The 24835-nt window shown below is 42.5% G+C and overlaps 1 protein-coding gene across 1 annotated transcript; it reads left to right on the top strand.

Moving 5' to 3' along the window:
* The first annotated feature begins 871 nt into the window (after positions 1-871).
* pacsin1a (protein kinase C and casein kinase substrate in neurons 1a) lies at positions 872-23703 on the top strand. Its single transcript, XM_028409874.1, has 11 exons — positions 872-997; positions 5346-5417; positions 16398-16527; positions 18752-18908; positions 19012-19247; positions 19390-19545; positions 20107-20282; positions 21392-21512; positions 21590-21696; positions 22010-22206; positions 23334-23703. Exons 3-11 carry the CDS (start codon positions 16468-16470, stop codon positions 23441-23443), a joined length of 1320 nt encoding a protein of 439 aa, XP_028265675.1. The 5' UTR covers positions 872-997; positions 5346-5417; positions 16398-16467; the 3' UTR covers positions 23444-23703.
* Positions 23704-24835: the final 1132 nt, after the last annotated feature.

Genomic DNA, 24835 nt, shown 5'->3' with positions numbered 1-24835 from the left:
ATGAATTCACCTTCCTCACAATGCTAAGATCCATAGAAAGGCACATCTCTAACTAATGTAATATTTAGGGAGTTTAAATGTGTTTGCATTATTAGGTAATTAAAGTCTGGGTGGTGCTAAATAAGATCACTGGTATGTGATGTTTTATGTAGTTTAGGGCTCTATTAGTGACAAGTTGTGCAGCAATGTGTGAGCGTGGCTCAGTGTGAACCAGCACACGTGTTGTTCCTGTTTATTATCAGGCTGCATCAGTCAGGGGACACTGGTTCAAAATGATCATGAATACCAGCAGGTGAGCAGGCTTTACGTGTGCACTTGAAACGTTGGATGAGTCAGAAGGCCTGTCAGGCTGCCAAAAGACAAAACTCTTCATCACCCCCCTCCCCTGCAGTGTAGTGCAATGTGGGCGTGGCTTCCAGGAAAGTAAGTGACGCCTCCTCCCACCATCCGCTCCCCTCATTGGCTGGGAAGTGGAAGTCACATTTGGGGCTCTCCCCATTTTTTGCAACGCCCATATTATATATTTTAGAAATTGTTTTATCACCTGTAATAAAATCATTTTCCCCACAGGCTCGACATCAAGGTTAAAAATAATTAACCCTTAAATGGAATAATATAAAATGACCCACTCCCACCAGCAGATGTTGGTGCATGCATAAATCCGTCCAAATTGACCAAAGCTCATGTGGCACCTCCTGGCAGGAGGGTTTAAAATAAAAAAAAACTTGCTTCCAAGTTACATCTCAGCTCTCTGGTTTCCCTGAAGCCTGTTTGTGTCGTCCATTGACAGGAAACGCTGGGCCATCCCCTCGACGCGCGCCTGTGCTGTGGAGCTCCCCCTTGCTGCGTGCATCGTGATCTAGTGGATGCAGAGTCTTGCAGAGAACGCAGGGTCACCTTCTGCCAGTGCAAGGGAAATACTGAATAATCTGAAGGAGAGGCTACTGGGGAGTAGTGCACCTCAGCAGCAGGAGCAGCAGCGACTGCAGCATCTCCGGTAAGTCAGTCTGCTCTGTGTTGATGGCACATTGCTGCACTGAGGAGAGAAGCTGAGCATCCTTTTCTTTTTAGCAAAGGGCGAACGCGGGCATGTAGGAATCTCGCATCCTTTCCTGATGCCTGATCTCTGCTCTCTGCTGCCATACCTGCCATGTAGTAGCAGCACTTTGGCTATTTTCAATTATGCATGCGTCATTTTTACATGATATAACGCTGTTTGCAAATACACCAAGGATGAAGAGGACCGTCTTACATCACCTTGAATTACTATCGCACGCTTTGCTCGCTGTGTTGTTTTCTCTCGGGGATAGAAATGATACAGGGGGTTTGTTTAGTTGAATTTGACCTCAAAATTTAGCTAATGCTGAAACGGCCTCAGATTGCCAGTGTGGCATGACACACTGATGCCATGTTAAACAGTCGATGGAGATGGTGGCTAAGGCACTGAGAGGTTTGCCATTTTATGCCTCTCCATGCGCCAAATGGGTAAACAAGCCTGTGAAGATGAACTGCATCGACCACAGAGGTCATTAATAATCACTGCTTTATCTGCAGAATGGCTTTTTTATACGTAACAGAACACAAAGCTGTTGTGTATGTGAGGATTTCTTGGTGAAATGGACGCGAATGTTAATGAGAGCACTCCGCTCTGACGTTATGTAATTGGTTGTCACAGCACAGCGAGGAGCCATCTCTCTCTCTCTCTCTCACTCTAGCGTCATTGTTTTTCTCCGACAAACCAACAGCACCACAGAGGAGGAGCATCCCGCTTTCTACATGGGATTAGGTGCATGTGGTCCTCTAATCATTCATCAAATCTGCTCCCGAGCGGAAATGCATCCCCGGCTTTCAGCTGACTGAAGTATCATGACCACAATAATGCGTTTGGCAGCAGACATGTTATATTATGCAGTGATGATGATGATGTGTTTAGTGGCATCACGTTCCTCAAACCCTGGACTCCAGGGCTGTTATATGTGTTTGTTTTTAATGACATCCTCCAGCTGTTTATTTGTGACGTCATGAGCAGCTGATGACAGACACGTCGGCCTGTGTGTGTGCGCCTTTTGGAGCTGTCCCTGGTGCTGAATACACCCTTTGCTGGAGTGCACTGTCTGTCAGCAGCCAAGGTGCCCCCAAGAGAGCCCAGCTGCAGGCAGGAGATGATGATACTGATGATGCTACAATTGTAGTGTGGAAAGGGAAGTCAAAGACGACTAGCTATTTATTAGGAGGCTCTTCACTCTTCACAACAGAGTTGAAAGAGTCTCACAAAGAATGTATCTGTCTGTGGTAGTAGTACCCTCAATGACTTGTGTGTGTGTGTGTGTTTGTGTGTGACTGCATAGCACACACAAAGATGATTTAGCCTTGAGTGAATTCCACTTTCACAACTCTGTAATTATGTCTTTTTGAATGCCATTTTTACCACTGACTGTAAAGTGTTTAAACACTTGGACCTTGCAGCAAAGATTAAAATCAATATTTATAATCAGATGGAATCGAAACTAAGTTCTTGTACGGTTGTGTGCTAAAGTTAGGCTTCTGTTTTTGTAGAAATGTACCTGTAGTTTGCAGTTTTTCTTTTAGTTTAGTCAAAGCAGCATCCCCCTGCTGAAGAAATATCAATTTAATAATAGAATTGTGTTATGACTCGGACTCATGTGGCCACCAGCTTGATCTGTGGTTATTTTTTTTATCCCTTAATAGCATCATTGTTTGATGTTTTTAATCTCATTTCCTTTAGGTTTGGTTTCTTTTCAGGCATGTCCACAATAACTGACCATGAATTAACATGAGAAGGATGAGAAGCAGCTTAAGTCAGTGGTATTTGGTTGCTTGTTGGACCAATCGTTTGCATCCATCTATTGTGTTGCTGAAGTTAGCATGCTAACAGCAGTATCCTCTCATCTTTTTATATATATATTTACAAATTACCCCTTCAATGTGAAATATCTAAGCTGATGATGATCATGAACAATCAAGCTAAACAGATTTCTAGCCAATTAAAACTGTTTAATCTCACTGAGCACACAACAGTCATTTGTTTTCAGACTAAATGTGGTCACAGATTTCTTTTTTAAATTGATTACAATGCAGACAAAGTGAGTGCTAATAGAAGAGATGGCGCTGAATACTGATCAGTTTTTAGATGTGAGATCCAAAATAGGTGTTGTGTTAGACTGATTCTGTCTCTTTCAGCATGTCTGACATGAAGGGGAGGTGGTGTCTCCTCATGTTGTTGACCTTTTTTGTTGTTGCTGTTGTTAGTCTGCGGTGTTTGCGTGACATCATGTGTGAGGTAGAGAGGACAACGTGTGAAAGAGTGGGATTATTATTTTCTTTTATACCTTCTATAGTGTGTGTTCGCTGATGAAAGGGTTAAAGGCTGCTGTTCCTCTGCTAAAAGAAGAGATATTGCTGTCTGACAAGGTGTGAAAAAAGAGGCAGTGTAGGAGCAGAGTGTCTGAAGGGCAGTCGGAGTGTCTCATTTCTCTCAGCCAGAGGAGAACACACACGGGGAAAGACTCTATCCTTGGCGGAAGATTTATGACATTATAGATTATCAGAAACATCTGTGGCGCTTTTTGCACTTACAGAAGGACTCTGAATGTGTCTTTGTGAATCTGTTTCCATTGAAAGTACAATTCAGGGTCATTAACTGACGTAAAATGTCATTAATTATCAGTTTATTTAATGAAATATTAATGGAATAATAAGCTCTCTCTATGTGTGTTCTATATGGAAAGGATACAGAGCACTATACAGTCCTATAAGTGTGTGCTACTTCTGAACAGAAGAGCATGAATCAGGCTCATGTTACCTGATGCTTTTCATGCGGTGTCACCACAAACATGTTTGCCTTCTCTGAATCATCATCAGGCAGCCGGGGCTCAGACACAAAGTCAGCGTGTGTCATGATGTTTTGGAGGATTCAAAATGGAGTCTTATAGCCAGCGAGCATGAATCAGTTCTGATCGATACTGGTGTGCGAATGGCCTAAACATCACCATCAGCGGGTTTGTTGACATGTTTATTGTGGATCTAGAGGGGGTGTTTACTCATGGACATATGTAGACAGAGACAGTGGGAGAAACCTGAGATTTTCTAATGGCTACTTGACTGGAGAACTTGTTTTGTAGTGAGGCGGTGAAGTGTTGATGCAGAAACTAGAGGCAGCAGGATGATGTATTCATTCATGTCTGGTCAATATTTGGCACTATAAATGAAGCTGAAATCAGAGACACAGGTATGTAAATAGCTACAGAAGATCTGTGTCAGAAAGCTGAAAATAGAATGTATTATTCAGTTGATTTTATAATAATATAAAATAAAACATCTGTTGGTGGAAGTGGTCTCAGAGTGAGCATTACTCAGCATTATTATACGTGACTCCTTTGTGTGTCAGAAGCAGTTGGACATGGCCACCGTCACACGCAGCCGTCACGCCTCAGGTTGCTTCATTTGATGTGTGGGTTGCTTCAGAGCGGTTCTGTCCATTATCCAACACACACACACACACACACTGTGTAAGAGAGAAACATTCAGTCACACATCAGTGTGCGCATAAATGACTGAAAAAAAACAGACATATTCAAATAAAGATCAGACATTTGAAGATGGATTAAGCTGAACTGAATGCATCATGGCTTCATTAATATTCTGCACAATATGTCTGTCAAAGACAAGATGGCAGTGTGACCATATGAGCACAATATAAGCTAGTTATTATTTCATTCTTGATTAATACCCATCACATACCAACCATTATTGTTAAGGCATAATTAATGATTTAAAAGTGTTGATGAAGCTGCTCTTCATGGGTTTAACCACAGAGATTAGATAATAATAATAAGCTTATAGCTGGGCCTTCTGTTTTATATCCACTGATAACACCAGTCCATGAAAGTAATAAAGATTAACATAGAAATCTCATATTTCTCTATCTTTCTATACACTAAAGCAACATTTAGAAAAGCAGCCATCATTACCGCACCCTGGCTGCGGCCCTGTGTGTGGGCTGTGTACCGTTAAAATGTGTTGGTGACGGCAGCAGTGTTTAAAGTATAAATGATCTTAAACACTCCATTCTGTTTTTCTTCTTCCATCAGTGTTAATAATGAACAGCAGCTGGTGTACGGTTATATCAAAGGAAGCTGATAATCGTGATTATTCCACTTCCTGCTGTGTCCAAGTTTACTAACCCATTTGATGGGTCAAAATAAAATCAATTTTATCTCCTAACATCTTTTGTCTGTAAAGATACTTGTTGTGCCGAGCAGCAGGTTTCTGTTGCTTGACGTTGAAAGGACTGACCCTCATCTCTCATGTGTTTCTTTGCACAGGTGACCTCCTGCAGGGGACCAACAGCTCTCTCTAAGGTGTATGGAAACCTGACCTCCCCATTGGTGGAGAAGGTGAGCTGCTGTTTGCTCTCATGCACCTTTTTTCTTCTGTGCTGGAATCCCTGTTTGCTGGAAGACAAATATCAACACAGGCCCAAACCCGTTTTTTTTGGTCCACAACCATTTCTGATGCTAAGTAGAACACTTAGGGTAATTAATAGCTCTTTGTCTGTGGTGTAAATATTTCATGAGGGTGTCCCAGTCTGTGGATGGGCTGACTGGAGGACAGTCTTTGAGTCTTTTGTATTGGATTGTTTTTAAAATGCATGATTAACATTACATATAAGATGACAATGCTACTGTAGGCTTACAGTAAGGCTTAGTGCAGCAGACTGCACCCACTGCTTTGTAGTCTCTTGGGTTGTAATACCATTGTCTAGGTTAAAGTTTTCACTATTTTTGTTTTTGGAAAAGTTTATCTCTGATTTGTCATCTCACCAGGAGTAGCTCCTGCTGCCTCACAGGGAAGAGTGATACCTCAGAGGTAGTTATTGATTTTCCTTGTTTGATGTCTTTGTTTTGTGAGCATTATGACACTGCAGCGGCGGAGGTAAAACAGCTGTTTGATGAGCACAGACTGTTTGTATATGCAAGAAGCCTCATCAGAACATGATCGCTCAGTTATGAAAGGTTTCTCATGGGATCCTGTGGAGTTTGGACTGAGAGAGAAAGCCGGGCCAGAAAAAATATACAGCACACACCTTTTACAGCTAAATAACTGGACTCTATCATAAGACACTGTTTCAAAACAAAAGCATCTTTAAGTGTTTATAAAAATAAGTGACATGTTTGATGTTTGGTGCACAAATTTGCAGAAATCTACATCAAACTGTTGATTTTATGTGATTTTGGTGGTTTCTGAGCCACCATGGAAGTCTCTGGAAACAGTTTGGGAAAGGGAGACACAAACCATGGGCGGATTTTAAACGATAAGATTCCTTTTTGCTGTAGCAAACATAAGTAACTGTGGGTAGCAGTACACTGAATTGGTCCAAAAACCATGCAGAAAAAGTAGTCTAGTAAAATATTGTCTAATATCCTGACTTCAGCTTTGGTCCACTTCCCTTGGTGCCCGCATGGAGAAGTCATCTGAGGCTGACGGCGTGTTTATGCCTTCAGATCTTTCATAGAAACATTTACACCAGGCTTACTTGTGTTTTTTTCCCTTCTTTATTTAGCTGCCACCAGCATTAGTTTGGCTCATAATTAGGTATAAACATCCATCTCCCTGTAAGCCAAATTGGCAACGTCTGTTGTCAAGACTGCTCCTAATAAACACTACAGGAAGGCAGAGGCATGTGCCAGGTGGAAGAGTTCTCTGGAAACGACTTGAAGTTGCACTGATTCTCTAACAAGCTCCAGATTGTATTGGTTTTACTTGGGCAAATGTGACCAGTGTTACATTAATAAATGGCGGTCGAGTCAACGAGTTCATTCTGATCCAGGTCGGGCGTTGCAGTTGTTGATTTTTTGCAGCTCGGGTCAGATTTGAGGTCTAGATCTTGAGTCTGTCTGTATCAGTCCTCTGGGTATTACAGGTGGATATAAATAGGGATGTAAGGTGATTACAGTCTGGACACTCGGACACATATCTCAGCCTGGTGTTGTTAGTTGTCATTTTTCGGGTTATTTCAGCCACTTCTCGCTTCCTGTTCGTATGCTTGTTTGTCCCATTTTAAAGGAGGCTTGTTGCTTGTTTCTATGAAGGTTCCGATTCAGACGTTTCTCCTAGTTCTCCTAGTTCTGTGGATGTCTGGATTTATTCACAAATGTATTTTTTTGCAGATTTTATGACTCACAATCTATCAATGAATCAGTGCATGATAGCAGGCTGGACTCATATGGTGAACACAGTGCTACTAGAAGAGCTTTCATATAACCGTCAGATGCTGTTTTAGTGACTTCTGCAGCTTCGGCTTTAGCTTTAGCACGCTAACATTATCATTTAGTCTCACGTATTTTTCATCTTCCCAAAAAATAATGTAGCTTCCACATGCTTTAGGCTTTCTGTTCAGCCATGTTTATGTGACATGTACCTCAGAGAGAGAACCAGAGGAGAGTGGTGGTTTCAGTATTTGTAGGCGTAATAACATTTAAAACTGCAGCAGTTCTAATAATCTGCAGAACACTCACCCTTTCTGTAACTCCACCTCCCACTCCCTCCACTTCTCAAAACTACACATACGCACATGCACATTGCTTTTTATCACAACCCATCAGTATTCAGAGCAGCATCTGGCAGCTAAATGATAAGAGGGCAGAAAGCTGGTGTGTTTGAAGAACTGCTGCCTTGCTCATTTACTCCCTCCCTTCCTCTGCTCCCTCTGTCTGCCTGCCTGCATGGACATCAGGAGAAACTGGACTGGAACCAGCGCCTCCATCCTCTCTGCTCCATCTCACAGCTGCTGCTGCATGTCTGCAGTTCATTCCTTCATCACCAGCCATCACACAATATGTCTGTCTCCCCCTCCTCGGCTCTGCTCGGTTTCTCCTGTCCGTCTCTCTCTCTGCCCTCCCCTCGCTGTTTTCCCCCCTATCTTCACCACACTGTCACCAGGAGGCTTGTGGCAAGAGGCTTGATAGTTACATAACCACTGCAGCAGCAGCAGCAGCGCTTGGGACACTGTGTTAAATCACAACCTAGTCGCAAGTGTGTGTGTATGTGTGTTTATACGAGCTGCCTATTGTGAAATTTATGTTTCCACCCAGCAGCTTTTTGAGGATGGATCCAGGAGGCCTTCAATCAAACAGTCTCTTCCGCTCCCTCCCCTTCCCTCTCTGTCTGTCTGTCACTCCTCTCTCTGCCACTCCATCTGTGGCTCGCATTATCCATTTTGTCTGAAGTCTTCAAACAGTGTCTGGCATGGATGGTTCAATAGGCTACTAGGTGGGCGTCACAGTATTAGCTCACACTTCAGTCCTGTGGGGGAATTTAACTGCATAATTTCATCATCTTGTTTCAGCCTTCTGTCTGAGAAATGTGAGAATCAGTTGAATTTATCAAAATTAGATGATGCACAGCTCAAAACAAGCTAAAAGCTAATACCAACATTCCATTATGTGCTACCTTAATGCTATCATATATGTCAGCAGGCGATCACACAGGACAAGAAACCCACTAACACCCTCAGAGGTGTGTCTTTTGCCTCAGCATTCATACCACTCAGCCACCTCCCATCACACATGGATCCATAAGTTTAGTGTTTTGTCTGATGTTACCCTAAGTGGCAGCTTAGGAAGTGCACCATGCCAACCCACAGCTCGATACAGTAGTGTGTGCACACCTGCAAATTTAATCAGAGTTTCGTCTGTAGAGTTGATTTTTGGACAGTGTGAGCTAAGTAAGCTAACAAGTGAGCTCCCAATGGTACAGTAGGATGACACACTCAGGGGAGAGAGCTTTAAAGGTAGGGTAGGAGATTTTGAAAACTCAGTCAGAGTCAGCCAGATTTTGAAAGTAAACACATGCCCCATTCTCTCGGAGTTCACCCTGAAGCCACGCCTCCCAACCAGTCTGTGACTTCGGCCATCATGCACGTACCTCTCTGGTGCGCGCAGAGCAGGAAGAGAGTGACAACCAGCCAACTATACACACAGGTGTGTCTTGTAGGAATGGCTGATGTTTTTAGCGTTTTATAGCTTCCACAGATGATTAATATTCTTCGTTTTAATGTGAAACTGCTGAACTAATCGGTTGCTATCGGACTGTAAAGAGAAGTTACACTAATTTAACAAAAAGTGCATCAGAATGAAATCTCCTACCCTACTTTCAATAGGCAAATGAATTTACCAACGCTTTTTATCCTCATCAACAGAATGCATAAATATACTCATTTGGATGTAAAAAGTTATAATCAGTGGCGCAGCTAATGTGGGAATGTCCTGAATTAGTTGTGCAGGTAGTCGGGCACAAACCAAAGTGTAGGACATAAGATCCCTAATAATGGCTGCTACAAAAATGAGAGGGTTATCAAAGTTAATTAAAGATGAGTTGAATCATCCTTTATGCGATCTGACAACAGCCAGAACTTGACTTTGTGATTAACTAAATTGGGAAACAGATTGAACACACACACAGTGTGTTAGCATGGTGAGCATGTTAGCATGCTGGCTTAAGATCAATGCAGCACTGTGCCAAAGCGATAACTCCTGAATGAGGTCTATAGGTTGACTGTTTTATTTTATATTATCCTTTTATGAATTGAATGAAGCTCATTAATGTTTTTTTTGCACATGTTCAAAGCCAAGTGAGGGTTCAGATTCTCCCATGTCAGTTTGATTTGTTATTTTGGTTATTTTGTACTGTTCCATACTCGGATGTGTTTTTCCTATATAGAAATATTATTATTTGATTGATTAGTGAGTTTTTCTCAAATACATTTTTGGTTAGTTGTTATTCTACAACTCAGTTTCGTGCAGATGTGGGAGCCTGAAAGGCGCACATACTGTTTTATAGATGCTGTCAGACCATCCACCAGCGTCCATCCACCCTGCTTAGCTCCTGCCAGCTCCATATGACCCAGCTCACCGTGACCTCTGACCTCTGTGTGGGTGGAGGACACATTTTTCCCTCCGGATATGGATGGAGTAAAATATTAAATGAGCCTTAGGTTCCTTTTTTGTTTCTTTTTTTTGTTACTTGCATGTTTATGCTCTGCTGAGGATTTCTGTTATTCTGGGAGCTGAACAATAACACACCTGACTGACTCACACTAATGCACAAAATAGATATTGATTAAAAAAAAAAGGGAAACACAAAAGAGAATCCCTCCCACGCCACCAGGAACGGATGCAGAAACTTGGATTTTTGCACCACTGGAGGCCTTCTTGATCAGATAGCTGAGTCATTCTGTATTTGTACCTGCACAGGCAGCCTCCACAGCTGAGAGGAATGTCTGTTTCAGATCTAGCTGCAGGAGTGAAATGAAGACATTAGTTAATGAATGAAGTGTGTGGCTGCTCTGTGGTTATGAGGACGAGGATGATTTATTGGGTATTTGACGAGATTGTTGTTGGAAGGACAGTGACAGCCTGGCTGCTGCAGATTATTAGAGCCAGGTCGGCCTTTATGACCGTGGTTCACTGCATGTTATAGAGTCAAGATAGGTCTCACCCTCATCGATCCGATCAGACAGTCAGTTTGTCCCTCACAGATGTGGTATTTCACCAAATCCTCACCAGGAAAACATGCTCAAACTACTAAGCAAATGTGAAATATCTGGTAGATGTATGACTTTTAACCATGCTTGCCCTATCCAAGCAGTTTTAATAGTTAAATCCAAACATGCATACATCTCTGCCCCTCTGCCAGCGGTCCATCTTTAATATTTTGCTTTCTGATTTAACTTTTCAGCATTTTTTGACCAGATTCCTGCAATCTGAACAGCATTTCTCTGTCATTCAGCTGTGTTTACTAAATATTTAATCTGTTTCAGGTTGCTAAACATCAGCATGTGAGCGTATGAGCTCCAAGCACTGCTGTGCAGCAGCCTCACAGAGATGCTAGGATGACTGTGGTGTGACTCGTATTATTTCTGCAAAGAACTAAGTGTTTATTGACAGTGAAAACCACCTGTGATGTACATTTCTCTTCCTTCACTGGTTTTCTTTCGTCTGTATGGAGCCTACAGCTGTTTCTGTATCTTTCTTCTGATGGCTATAGGTTAGCAGTTAGCCAAAGGAGCAGGGAGAGAAAATGAGGGCTGTTTTCCTCCCTAAATACTGCTGCAGACTTTCTGTCTGGATCAACATGTCAGTTCACATTTGACTCTCCTCCTCCATGCCCCAGCGAGCAGTGCAGAGGCCTCACGGCATTCCACGTCAAGCTGTAAAGACAACACAACACCAGCCTCACCTTCTATCTTCACTGGTTCCCCATCTATCGCCTCTACTTACCAAGCTCTGATTGTTTTCTTACAGGAGTGTGTCCCTCTCCTTCTTCGTCTTCATCTTTCTTTCCGTTTCCATCTCATGGTGCATGCGCATACTCCAGTATGTCCAACAACTTGACTGTGGGATGGACAGCTGATGCTGCGTCACTGAACCAGCCTTCTTGCTCCGGTCTAAAGCGTGGGTCACATGGCCGGCTTAATGACGGCCTCAGCTGTTACAGCGTGTGAAGTCTGCACAAGGCAGCTCTGTCTCCTGGCAACATCCAGCAGCCTGCTTATTCTGTGCTGCACCGTGACATGAATCGCATCTCTGTGCTGATGTGTTCAACTGCCCCGTGTGTCTCTCTCTCTTTTATTTAGGATCAGCCTGGCTGCCTCCATACCATGTCCTGAGCTTACAGTACCGTGTCCCAGCCTCTGTCCCTTCTCTTCTGTCCTGTCACTTCCCTCTCTTTTCTTACTCAGTGACCATCTCCTCTCTTTGCCATAGCTCAATGAAAGACCTCCCTCTGTCTCTGTCTCTCCTTGTGTGTCCTCTCTCGCTCAGTTAGTACCCCAAGAAGACATGCTGTGCTTATCAAACACAGTCAATAGACAGCCGGAATTCATATAATAACATGAGCTGCTGCTTAAACTGTTTTGGCCGGCAACAATGTCTATGTAAAACGCTGCTTGATAGACTGGAGACAGTGAGCTTGCTGGAGTAAAGTTAGTTCATCTGACTGAAAGCTTCTTACTGTAACAAGCTTACAGGTTTGTTGTGGTTCTCATTCAGTGCTTTAAAGGTCTTGTCAACTCTGGACCTTTACACTGTATTTGGAATATTTGTGTCACCTGGTTTAGGGTTAACTCTTCTCAAAGCATTCATCAGGTTAGCTGCAGGATTCAGAAGTGCTTTGTGTTTGTAATCGCACAAGGAATAAATCCTGACATATCATTCAGTCAGTCTATAATGTACATTGTAAAATACTTCCGTTCCCAGTCATACTCTTGTTTGAGTCGTTCCATCCCCTTTCTTTGCTCGTCTTCCTGGTGAGCTCCCTCCCCCTCCTCCAAAGCTATTCAAATGGCACACTGCGGGATTATCCCTCAGCCTCTGAGACATGCTGGTTTGGTCAGACTTATCGTCCTCTCGGAGTTCACTTTGGAAACAGAGGTCAAAGCTGCGAGAATAAAATTTGCAGCACTTCCTTTATCAATCGGAGTGCTACCCCATAAAGGACGTTTCTGGACTGCAAATTAACACACCGCCAAGGACTTTGGTGTCACATTTGAAGATTGTTTTAATTTTTTATTTTATTTTGCAATGATGGAGACAGTTATGGTAAGCGTGTGTGTGTGTGTGTGTGTGGAAGAGTCATTAGTTATGATAAAATGTGCAGAAGTTTGCATGGTATGACTCAGTTATGTCAGATTAACACTGCCTCCATGATCACAACAGGCTCCTCAAAGACTCGTCTGTAAAAGACGGGTTGCTGTGACAGCTTTGGACAGCGAGTGGGCTGTTAGTGGTTTCATATTGAAAATGCATCCAAATGGATCAATGTTATTTGCACAGTCTGGCTGTTGCTTCACATTTTATTTAATTAGTCAATATTATGGGTGTTTTCTTTGATCATATATGTGCAGGTTTTTTCCGATAATCTCCTTATCTGTGCTACTTTGCTCCACTCTACATTACTATGACATCTTTAGCTGCTCATACACAGGGGAATGAGAGGTGTGCCCACAGTCATTGAGATGGATTGACCTCAATAACTGTAGTGTAAGCCCGTCTGCAGGATCGCTTCTACCACCAGCACTGTGCTAGATGGGGGGCACGCACACACAACACACCGTGGCTACAACTGTGACTTTTCTATGATGGTTCTATTTATGTTAGTGTCAGACTAGCTTCTATAATCTATTTCTGTCCTTGCAAGAAAGTTACTTCTCTGCAGATTATGTTCAGAGACACACAGTCAAGGCGTTGTGTAATCCGGGTGCTTTCTGAGCATCAGCATTGTGTTTTATTGGTTGAATTCTGCACACTTTTAAAGCGTGCATCATGTGCGCTGGGATTTTGGTTTGAAAACTAGCTTTGACGTCATGAAGGTTCATTGGACGACCTGACTGATGGGCAAATAGGTGTTGCTGGGATTAAGACCTGCTACTTTAGGACTGCTTAACTTTGTAGCTGCAGGAGGCCATCTTGCATCATATGATCAACTGTTTGCATCTCAATGTTATGACCTTATTATGTTTCAAGCATATTTTTGATATATTTCAGGATATTTTTAGGCCCCATCTCGTGCTCTGTTTGTGTTCATACTGAGAAGAAGGTCTGGCACTGAAATAAATAGGTCCCTGTAATCAGATACAGCACATTAGTAGATTAGGCCCTCCTGTAGATTACATGTACCTGTAGACTTCCATCCAATTTCATGCACATTTGAATAAGAAGGCTGATTTTCATGTGTGTACATCTCATATTGGCTACTTTGTGCACAGACCGGCAAACTACAACTGGAGATTGGAACACTTTTCTAATAGATGTTAAACTTTTCAACAGTCGAGCTATCTGCACACTGGTAACCTAACAGGTCACATCTGATGCCTCCGCTCTGCTCATGGTGCTAAGGCCAGTATTTACCCATCTAGCAACTACAGAGAGTGGAGCTGGAGATGGCTAACTCTTCAGCTACTTGTACTTATTAGAATAACCACAATAATCTTTGTTTAAGGTGTTTTCTTGACAGAGCCTGGCCAGATTCCAGCTGTTTATAGACTGATTCTACTGATTCATGCCAAGTCCAAATTTCCCTCTATGCAAGTGATTGTCAACATTAAACTGGTGGCTCTCATTTAACATTTCTGTTGTTGTTTCACATGCATGTTTTATCTATTGTCAGGCTTATGCACAAGCTGTCCTCCATAGGACCAAAGACTGCTTTCAGAAGACAGTCGGTTCCCCTCGTGTGTTTTGATACAGTTCATTTGTGAGAACGCAGTTCTCTCCACCTGGTCTAATAGTGAACAGGTCACAGATGATCCATTTAATCCAAAGTCATCAAATCTGGCAGAGAAACTTTCCCTCAGCTACATTTCTTCACTGTCCTAGGTGTGCTAATCCACAATTAGATTATTTATTTGTTTTTTCACAAAGGCATCTGCCCATCTTAGTGTCTGCTGAGAAAAATCCTGACCCTGGGACAAATGTAGTTGATGAGCCCTGCTCTAAGCTAAGCTAAGCTAAGCTAAGCTAAAAGCATGCAAGGTACCATCATATTTATCTTTAACATGTCAGCAAAAGACAAGGGTTATGGAGCATGGAGCTTATATTCACAGTAATGAGGAAGTCGCTTCATTGTGATGGTTGTGACACACAACAGTTTGTGGGCAGGTGGTGAGTGTGTCTGACATGGCGTCTCAGTGTCACATGGATTGGCAGAACGGGGTCACGTACGTCCCCATTTTTTAGAGAGGAGTTACTGAGGGAGTTCTCATGTTGATCTGGAGTCATGCATTCTGCTTTATGCCTGTATAAATGTTTATTTTTATTTATATAACATAATAATAAAATATTTGACTTTTTCTAAAACATGTATACATAAAAATAATATATATATTAAAAATGATGGCTACAAAGAAAACAAACATTGTTTCACATGTCCTTGTGGTAACAGTGTGCATGATAAGTTCGCAGTGGGTCGGTCAGGTTGTTTTACACCCTGTTGTTTCTCACTTGTATCAAATCCTGCTCTGAAAACACTGCATCTTTTTTTCCTCCTCTGAGCATCTGAGCTAGATTGCTTGCTCAGCCGCTGAACACTGGAATCAATCACACCAGTTTCAAATGTTCCCCTGATAATGTTTTGATGAGTAGACCCCCCCTAAGTGAGAACACTGAGCTTGGTGGAGGAACTGCTGCTAAAAATATACTCCTCCTTTTTATGAGCTGACCTTGTGGCTTTAGTTTTCACACAAAGACGGTCATGTTGTGTGTAAAGGAAGTGTTAGTGGGAGCTATTTTTCATGACTCATTCCAGGGATAAAGGAAGGATGTCACAGGAACTCATGTGTTCTTGCCTGCAGACAGAGGTTGAAGGATGAAGGAACAGTGGAAATATGTGAGGAAAATATTCCCCGTGATGCTGCTGAGTGTGGAATGCTGACTCAGTTTATAATATGTGATGGCCACGAGTCATCCTTTGTCGGCGCTGACCTCTAAACAGCACTCCATTTGGACTGTGCACACTGAGAATCAATTCATTCCACCCTTTCCTTAATGGCAATATGCAAAAAGCCCCGTATCGCATTAATTAAAAGTGTTAATAATATTAAAAGTTGCATTTTTGCACCATGTGCAGAATTACATAACTACGATCCTCTGTGATTCTAATGAGCAAAGAAAGCATGTCAGTCCGTTAACACAGCCTCATTATTTTTACATTTATTTGTCACACTGGTTGCTGCAGAGGGATGAAGACCTCCTGTCAGGGGGAAGGCATTAGTCATGAGCGCAAAATGGATTAGACTTCAAACAGAGTTCAATAGCAATATAGAGGAAAGCAGCCTCTTCACCATGGTGGTGAGATATTGAACACGCGTCAAACAAATAAAAATAAATCACCTTAAATGCCCGAGAAAATCCGGGAGGGACTTTGTTCTGTGGACAAGTAATTAACAACATAATAGGCTGTATAAATAAATCTCTGCACGGGCTGCACGTACACTGTGTTTACACACAATGTGCATCTCTTACATCTCTAAGATGTAATGTGTCACAAGAATGTGGACAGATTCCGGGTCAGAGCTGCTTCTGTGGGATGCTCCTCTCTCTCTCTCTCTCTCTCTCTCTCCCTCTCTTGGTGTCTTTTCTAGGATGCGCCAGTATAAGGTGCCCCCCCCTTCTCGTTCCTCAGGGCACGGCGCTGTATGTGTGGTGTAGAAAACTATTTTTATCTCATTATTATAAACGTCTCAAATAGAAACCCTCACATCGAAAGGTTCCCTCTGGTTACCAGGGAGAATCTTCTCCTCCGCACAGTCACAGCGCTGCTTTGTCTCTGTAATCTGTGTGTAGTGTCTCACTACGTTGTCGTCTTTGTCTCTTTTTCAGTGCATGAGGAACCCAGCTCTGCTGCAGAGGACAGGTTTAGTCTTTAGAGTGCTTTGCCACATCCAGGAAAATGTCTGGCTCCTACGATGAAAGTGCAGGTGCTGACGACACCATGGACAGCTTCTGGGAGGTAAAGAGGACACCATCATGTCTGCAACACGACCCCTCACCCCCTCACCCAAGTCAATAAAGCCATGAAACTGATATTTTACCAAAGCAAATGTCCCAGTGACGTTGTTGGATACTCAAGACAGAAGGTTACAGACTGCACAGTTTAATGTCTGTTGCTCTCCTGCCAGGAGCTAGAGAAAAATATAGATACCACCCTCGTATCCTTTGGTTTTTGTGCACATTTACCATGCTGTAACTTGCCACGTGGTGAGTTTCAGAGGTGCTAAAAGGCAGACAGACTATTTCTAATCTTTATGCAAAGCCAAGCACCTGTGTGCTCACTGTGGCTTCACGTCTAATGAATAACTGATCGAACTCCGCTCTGAATGTGCCGATTTCCCCCCTCAATGCTTCAAGTTTGACCTGAATGAAAAGTTTTTTATTTTATTTTTTAATTCATGCATCTCTCAAAGCAAGTCAAGTTTATTTGTACTGTAACTTTCAACCACAACAAGCACTGCAGAGAAAATATTGGAAAGGATGTAAAAGAAGACAAGAAGCAAAGGAATTACACTCACATCTAATCAAATAAATCATAAAGCAGTGGTTCAGTGGAGCAGATACAACAGTTACTGTGCTGGGCCCATAATAATAACATAAAAATTCTATTATATGAAATCATAATGGTTAATTGCAAGTAATGCCTCTCTCTTTGTTTTGTTTCTAAGTGTGTTTTCCATAACTGAAAATGATCTAAGCTGATGCTTTGAATAAGCACATTGATTTTTAAGTAATTATGTCAGAAGAGAAGCTAAATCACCAACACATGGGGGTTAAAAGCTTTAGAATTTATCATCTATAATAAAACCAAAAGCTCTTCAAAGGCAGCGTGATAAACAGGTTCTGTGTATTTATATTTCTGTATATTTTTCTGTCTATATGCTGCTGGAAACTTAATTTCCCTGAAGGAGTCGCACTGAAGGGATCAATAAAGTTTAATCTAAGTCTAAGTCTAAAGTTTAGGGTTCTCGGTTTGGTAAGCGGCAATGGTCAGAGTAATTCTGCAGACATACGTGCACAGATGAAGTGTGTGTGTGTGTGTGTGTGTGCACTTTAACCCACCAAATTACCGATAATGAATTCCCTTGGTACAGAGTCTTCTTTGTGTCATGGCAGACAAAGAGCCTCAGTCATCAGCCGCACTGAGGCGGCCTTTCACCACACGCACCTGCCGTAGCATCTGTACACTAGCAACCACGGCTACGGTTAGCTTGTGGTTTTTAAATGCCAGAGAAGGGCTTTATCCTCTGAGCTTTGAGGTTTCAGCTTCTGTTTAAAAAAAGTGGGAAGAGAAGCAGGATCATATTTAAATAAAAGAGCTCAGGTGTGTTTTTATGTGCACAACCACCTGTGTGTTGTTGTTGTTGTTGGTGGTGGTGGTGTGACTTGGTAATCTGTCACACAAGCCAAAACTCATACGGTTAAACACCTGTCTCACAGCTTCCCTGCAGCTCTCTTCTCAAACAGTTACCACGCATGCACGCTCACAGGACCAATCAGAGAGCAGCTCTGCAGCTCGCAAGCATGTCAAAGAGACTCTGTGAATTATGTCTGCATGATGCTGTATATGACAATATGCACAGCCTACACACACACACAGTCGGTGGTATTTCTGTCTCTACCTCGTCATCCATTCCTGAGAATCTGTCTGGCTGCATTACACCACTCAAGAGGATTAAAGCAGCCACATTGTGCATGCACACACACACACACACACACTCACACACATCCATGTACACACACAAACACAAGCCCATGTTATTGCATAACTACACATGCACAGGCACGAGTAAACCCCCCTCACTACCCTCCCTTCATCATGCACCATGAGCTCACGCCCCCTGCAGGCATCGAGGAGGTGGAGCCACACGGCCTAGCACCGCTTTTTTAAGGCGGTCTTATTTAAGATGGTAAGATGTAAAAGAAAATGCAGTAAAAACAATGACTAGCATTGTTTGGTAATGCATTTATTTTACAAATAAAGGTTTCCATATTGTGAATATTAAAAAGATGTTAAATGCTGCAATCAGGACAGTTTATTCGTTAATAATCTGGTAGATGAGTGAACTGAGTCATTAAAGAGGAAAAGCATTCATATTTAGACGATAAATAGATGAACCTTATTATATGTTTTAAACTAGTGACCACTGTGATTTGTAACGAGTCCTTCCCTTTGCTGCCAGGTGGGGAACTACAAACGTGCGGTCAAGAGATTTGATGACGGCAATCGGCTCTGCAATGACCTCATGTCCTGCCTGCAGGAACGTGCCAAGATAGAAAAATCCTACGGTGACCAGCTAACAGCCTGGTCCAAGAGATGGAGACAGCTCATTGAGAAAGGTGAGTGCAATCCAAACTGAATGTACGTCATATTTTTCTGCCTTTACAGTTCAGTCCTGATTGTTTTTATGTTTGTATTTCATCATTTTTGCCCCACTCTTAGGCCCACAGTACGGCTCTGTGGAGAGAGCCTGGCTGGCCGTCATGACCGAGGCGGAGAAAGTGAGCGAGCTGCACCAAGACGTAAAGAACAACCTGATGAATGAAGACGTGGAGAAAGTGAAGAACTGGCAGAAGGAGGCGTATCATAAGCAAATGATCGGAGGCTTTAAAGAGGCCAAAGAGGCAGAGGAAGGCTTCAAGAAGGCTCAGAAACCATGGGCCAAAAAACTGAAGGAGGTGAGGACAGAGTCAATTATTATCTTTGACACACAGTTTTCACATTAAAAGAGGCTCGTTCCTGTTTGGAAATGAGCAGATGCCACTCCCCATGGGTCAAATCCGACCTTGTGATCTGTGATGCTGATGTTTGAACCTGCAGGTGGAGACAGCTAAGAAAAGCTACCACATGGCCTGCAAGGAGGAGAAGCTGGCTGCTGCCCGGGAGGCCAACGGCAAGACCGAAGCCTCTGTCACACCGGACCAGCAGAAGAAACTCCACGAGAAGGTGGACAAATGCAAACAGGATGTGCAGAAGGTGAAGTCAGCATTCTGCACTGTTACAAATATGTGTCGGAGTTATTTCTGCAGCTGTGAGGCATGCTTCTGTTCACTCAGACCACAAAGTGTCTTATCCGTCTGGTCCAGGTTCTTTCTCACAGCTGCTGTACATCGATGACCCTGCAGGGTTTCACATAGCTATTGACTGAGCTAATTGATCAGGCTTTTGACATTCTGATTCAAGAAAAGGTGTTAAGATAGATTTGGAGGGTGAGTGGGTTATGTATCGGCAGATCGCAGATTCACTAGTTAATATAAGAAATAAGATGTTTGTGGTACTTTAGATGTGGTGTGTTAGTTCAGCAGGGCATGTTCTGAGGTTGAAATAGCGTCAGCAGTGAATGCAGCATATGCAGAGTCAAGCTGTTAGATTACTGAGTAATTGTTGTGCCATCTTAAGTGCCCTCATAGGTTTCATTTAAGCCTATAATTTGCATTCATTATGTACAAAAGAGTGAGAGTAAAAACTAGATATTAGAAAAACAGCTACTGCCAGGATCTGTTTTACATCAAGACATTTTCTCTTTTCTGCTCTCAGGCTAAAGAAAAGTATGAGAAGACTCTGGAGGACCTGAACAAGTGCACTCCGCCATACATGGAGAGCATGGAGCAGGTGTTTGACCAGTGCCAGCAGCATGAAGTCAAGAGGCTGACCTTCCTCAAGGAGGCCTTGCTGGACATCAAACGCCACCTTAACCTCACCGAGAACCAAAGGTTAGTTAGTAGTATAGGTTAGTTTATTTACGTTTGACAGAGAGCCTCGAAATGCTGTTTCCAAGCTTACATCACTTAGATCTGAGTGTTGCTATGCAGCAAGGGTGCTCTGTACATGTTCTTAATCCAATTCATCATACTGTAAGCAGGTTGATAATGGTTTGATTTGTCTGTCACTCTCAGCACAGTTTGCCTCAGATTGATTATTCTCAACACACACGTCTCAACCAGACATGTTCTTCCTCATTAGCGCTCAGACTCACAGCACTAATTACCCGATGATTCAGTCAATAGGGTGTCTGCCAAGCTGAATTCTGTTTGGAGAGAACGCTCGTCATATTCTCGGCTACTTTTTAACCTGACAATTAACAATGAAAACCAGAAGCCATGAAGGAGGGATTTTCAGGCAAAGCCTTCGATTGTTCAGGCTAGAAGTTTGATCCTGACCATTTTAATTATATACCTTTGAGTTGTTGTTGTTGTTGTGTATCAACATGTTGACTGCAGGAAAACTGTGCTGTGTGTAGACATTTCTGTCTATAATAATGGAAGTTAGAGAACAGACAGAGTTTTCGTTCTTCCTACAAATTCTTGTAAGAAGCAGCAAAGCCAATCCAATTAGTGACATTAGAGAACATGAGCTGTTAACTGTTTGTGTACCAAATACTTTGACCATATAGACTCACAGAAGTCTGAGTCTCTTTACTACACACATTCAACTAAAATCATTGGAATAGTGTCATCTGGATTTGACCACAGTTGAAGGTCCCTTGTCAGACATCGCACGTCTTATTTAAAGACACGGGTTTATCCAGTTTTAAAGTTAGCCCTGGCTGTGATTTGGTAAAAACTGTGGCAACATAAACAGTCATGTCCTGGATAAAGATTATTCAGGCCAAATACTTTCACAGTTTGGGATTCCAGCATTAATATTCAGGGAGACACTTCGCTCCTGTCGTGACCCAACTGGATCTCTCTCAGCCCAGAGTTTGAACTACACTGTTGATTCTGTTTCCAAATTGGCAGCATCCCCCCCCCCCCCCCCCCCCCCCCCCCACCCGTGTCCCTTCTTTCATTGTCACTGTTTGTTCCACTTTCCTCTCCCTCAGCTATGCCACAATATACAGAGAACTGGAGCGCACGATCTTGGCTGCAAACACACAAGAGGACCTGAAGTGGTTCAGCAACAACCACGGCCCAGGGATGCACATGAACTGGCCTGCGTTCGAGGTACGGCATCTGAGACACGACGTCTTCATTGCCTGCTTTTTCTTCATTCTGCTCTCATGTGTTCATTTTTTCATCAGGAATACAACCCAGACCAGGCCGCCGCTCCTCCAAAGAAGAAGAAACCAGACGGAGCCCCACCCACTCCGAGCACTGACCATGTGGCTCCACCTGGTGACCGTAGCAGGTCAGTTCAAGGAATTAGTCATTTAAACACATTGAAATCAAACCCTAGAGTATTTTTTCAGTCTTCCCTAACAGAGTCACAACACTTATTGTTTACTACAGTGTAAAAGCAGTATAATGGTGCAGCTGCTCAATGACTATCCACCGCAGCAGAATGATGCACATGGGAATAACAAACTACAATTCCCACATGCACAGTAATAAAAACAAGTCAGTACAAAAGCGTGGTGCATTCATTTGTTCTGAATTATTCTGTCTGTAACTAAAAGAAACTTATTTTATTTGATGCTGATGCATTTTTTTTCTCCTTTAAGTGTGAGCAGCTATGATAAGAACCAAGCTTATTCGACCGAGTGGTCCGATGATGAGCAGCCCGCTGCGTACTCCGGCAATGAGAACGGTGGCAACGGGAATTCATTCGAAGATGACTCCAGCACCGGCAAAGGGGTCCGCGTGCGAGCTCTGTATGACTACGAAGGCCAGGAACAGGATGAGCTCACCTTCAAAGCAGGTAATCATCGGTGACCAGGTGATACAGGCTGCATGGTTCTGTCCATCATCAGTATTTGCAGATTTCATAGAGGATGACAAACTGGAGCATATGAATGAGGCAGGTGGTCAAAAAGCAACAAGTATTTATAGCAGATAGCAGTGATTAGTCAATAATAGGCACATGGAAAACAAATTACAGCCACTGGCTGACAATTAACACCAGCTCTTTGGGAAATGGTCTGAAAAAGTGCTTTAGAGGCCCACACAGTGAAATTAAATGGGTCCGAAATTCACAGCTGTGTTTCTTCATCATATTTACCTCCTGCACATCCACATGTGTATCAATAGTCACTGTATATGTGAAAGGTTTACAGTTTGTACTACCCACCAAAATGCATTGTGGGTATGTAAGGCAACTAAAAACCCTTTAATAACAACAATGTTTACTAATTCTAATGCTATAAGAAAAGTACTTTCGGATGTTTCACTGTTGAATTTACTACCAACTCTAGATCAGCGTGTAAACTTGCTGGCAAACGTGTGTATATAATACACAGGCTGAACATAATCATGTCACTGACTATATAGAACAACAAAAAAGCAAAATATTCATGTCTACATAAAGAGTTCAGAGAGATCAGAAAGAAAGCATGAGTTCATGTAACAGAAACTAACTAGCCAACTTTCCTGTTCTATCACAGCATGGCTAACACAACCGTTAGCCTGTTGATGTTTAATGTGTCACTTACTTAATTCAGACAAGAAAAAGATCGTAAAAATCACATGTGAGGCTTTTATCTGTGTGTTTTATCTCGTATAAAAGCACAAAAAACACACATATTTACATAGAAACCTATTAAAAAGGCAAGTATCAGGACAGGGGGAAATAAAAACAATATGAATATGAAAATATGAATGAATATAAAAATATGTGCTAAAATGCTGACACATATGTCTGCAACCCAACAATTTGGACATGAATCTGGGAACATGGTTATGCAGCATGTTCATTCTAGTTGTTTCCCTTTGTTTATGCCAGCTGCTGCCCTGTTGTATTCACCATGCACACACAGAGAAAGCAAACGTCTTTAACTGAATACAAATGAAATATGCACCTCATTTACCGTTTGCCACTTTCCTCCACAGGTGATGAGCTGACCAAGACCGAGGACGAAGACGAGCAGGGCTGGTGTAGAGGTCGTTTGGACAACGGCCGTGAGGGACTGTACCCAGCCAATTATGTGGAGCCAATCTAGTCACATTACTGGACAAGGACATGCCATTGGAGGCAGCTTGAACTGTCCCGTCCAATCGCACCGCACATAGCCAGAGACTTAAGAGCAACACATCCCTTGCCCAACAGATGCGCCAAGCAGTCTTGCCTAAATAAAAACTTAGTAACCGAAAAAGACAATATATCAGTATAATATGTTTTATCCAGCATTTGGGGTGGGTGGACGTACACATTAAAAAAAAAAACAAAAACAGGAACAGCAGTTATTCCAGTATATACACACTCAACTATAACATCACGACAGTGCAGGAACACATTGCTTCTCCATGTAGCTGTGTTTAATTTAAACTTCTGGTGAAAATGGGAAGACAATATATAATCCGTTAAAAACCCCATTCGGCTAAGATGAGCTTCTCTAACCTGCAATGTGTATATACAGTGTGATGCCATTTTGTGTAGCATTTTTAATGCTGTGTATGGTCAGTCGTCATTCTTACATCAGGAATGCTGTGTAGTGTTTAAAGTACCACAGACAGTATCCTCTTTTCTTTTCTTTTCTTTTTTCTTTTCTTTTTTGTTTTTCTTTGTGATTTGGTCCGACCTCCTTTCCAGTGTGTGCAGTGCTATGTGTTTTTAACTGTTGAACTTGCATAGCAGCATGCGCTATGCAACAAAAACTTGCATTCCCTGAATCCTGCAGCCTCCTTTTTTTTGTAGGCTACGACTATGATGCAACGCTACAAAAACTGCAGAGCTCTCACTTCTTCTTTGCATCACATGCTTCTGGACATGCACGTGCTTCTGATTTCACGAGAGAAAGCTTGTGGATGAACTGATTTTATGTTTGTTTTCTGTTTTGTTTTCGACTTTTTTATTTTTATTAGCATCAATCCTTTTGAGAATATCATCTTTCATGCAAACCATGAGAAGGATTTGCAGTTTCTGCAGAAGCTTTCATTCTTGGTTTTTAAAAATTCAGGTCATTTTAATCCACTAACCTGAGTGACACATTCCCTCTGAGCGAAGTCGGATCGAGTCATCTTGAGGTTAGAAGAGGAGGAGGGTTCTGAACATTTCCTGTGCTGGGGTCTTTTTCTTCCAGAGTGAAAGGGGGCCAATGGAGACGTGGCGATACGTTACTGTGATACACACTGTTGTCTGAAGATTGAAGCCTCTCCAACAGGACATGAATGTACTAGTGTCTGGGCTTCAAAAAGAGGGCATGTTGTCTAAAACACTGTTCTCTCCTGCTGTCATTTAAAGCCCTACCTAGCAAAAAGCACTAGTTATGTGGCCCGTTTTTTCCCCTGCTGAGCCAAAGAATGACCCGATACCATCTGTTTTTCTCTCCATGCAATAAGTTCACATGTGAAACAGCTTCAGTGAGGATCGACTCGTAGTTGCTTCCCGGTCC

Source organism: Parambassis ranga, chromosome 7 (assembly GCF_900634625.1).
Source record: "Parambassis ranga chromosome 7, fParRan2.1, whole genome shotgun sequence".
Taxonomy (NCBI): domain Eukaryota; kingdom Metazoa; phylum Chordata; class Actinopteri; family Ambassidae; genus Parambassis; species Parambassis ranga.
This window is presented reverse-complemented; position numbering and strand designations above follow the sequence as displayed.

Coding starts and splice junctions, on each gene's coding strand:
- pacsin1a (XM_028409874.1), top strand. CDS start 16,468: ATGTCTGGCTCCTACGATGAAAGTGCAGGTGCTGACGACACCATGGAC. Junction 19,546..20,106: donor GCAAACAGGATGTGCAGAAG/GTGAAGTCAGCA, acceptor TTCTGCTCTCAG/GCTAAAGAAAAGTATGAGAA. Junction 21,513..21,589: donor TGAACTGGCCTGCGTTCGAG/GTACGGCATCTG, acceptor TTTTTTCATCAG/GAATACAACCCAGACCAGGC.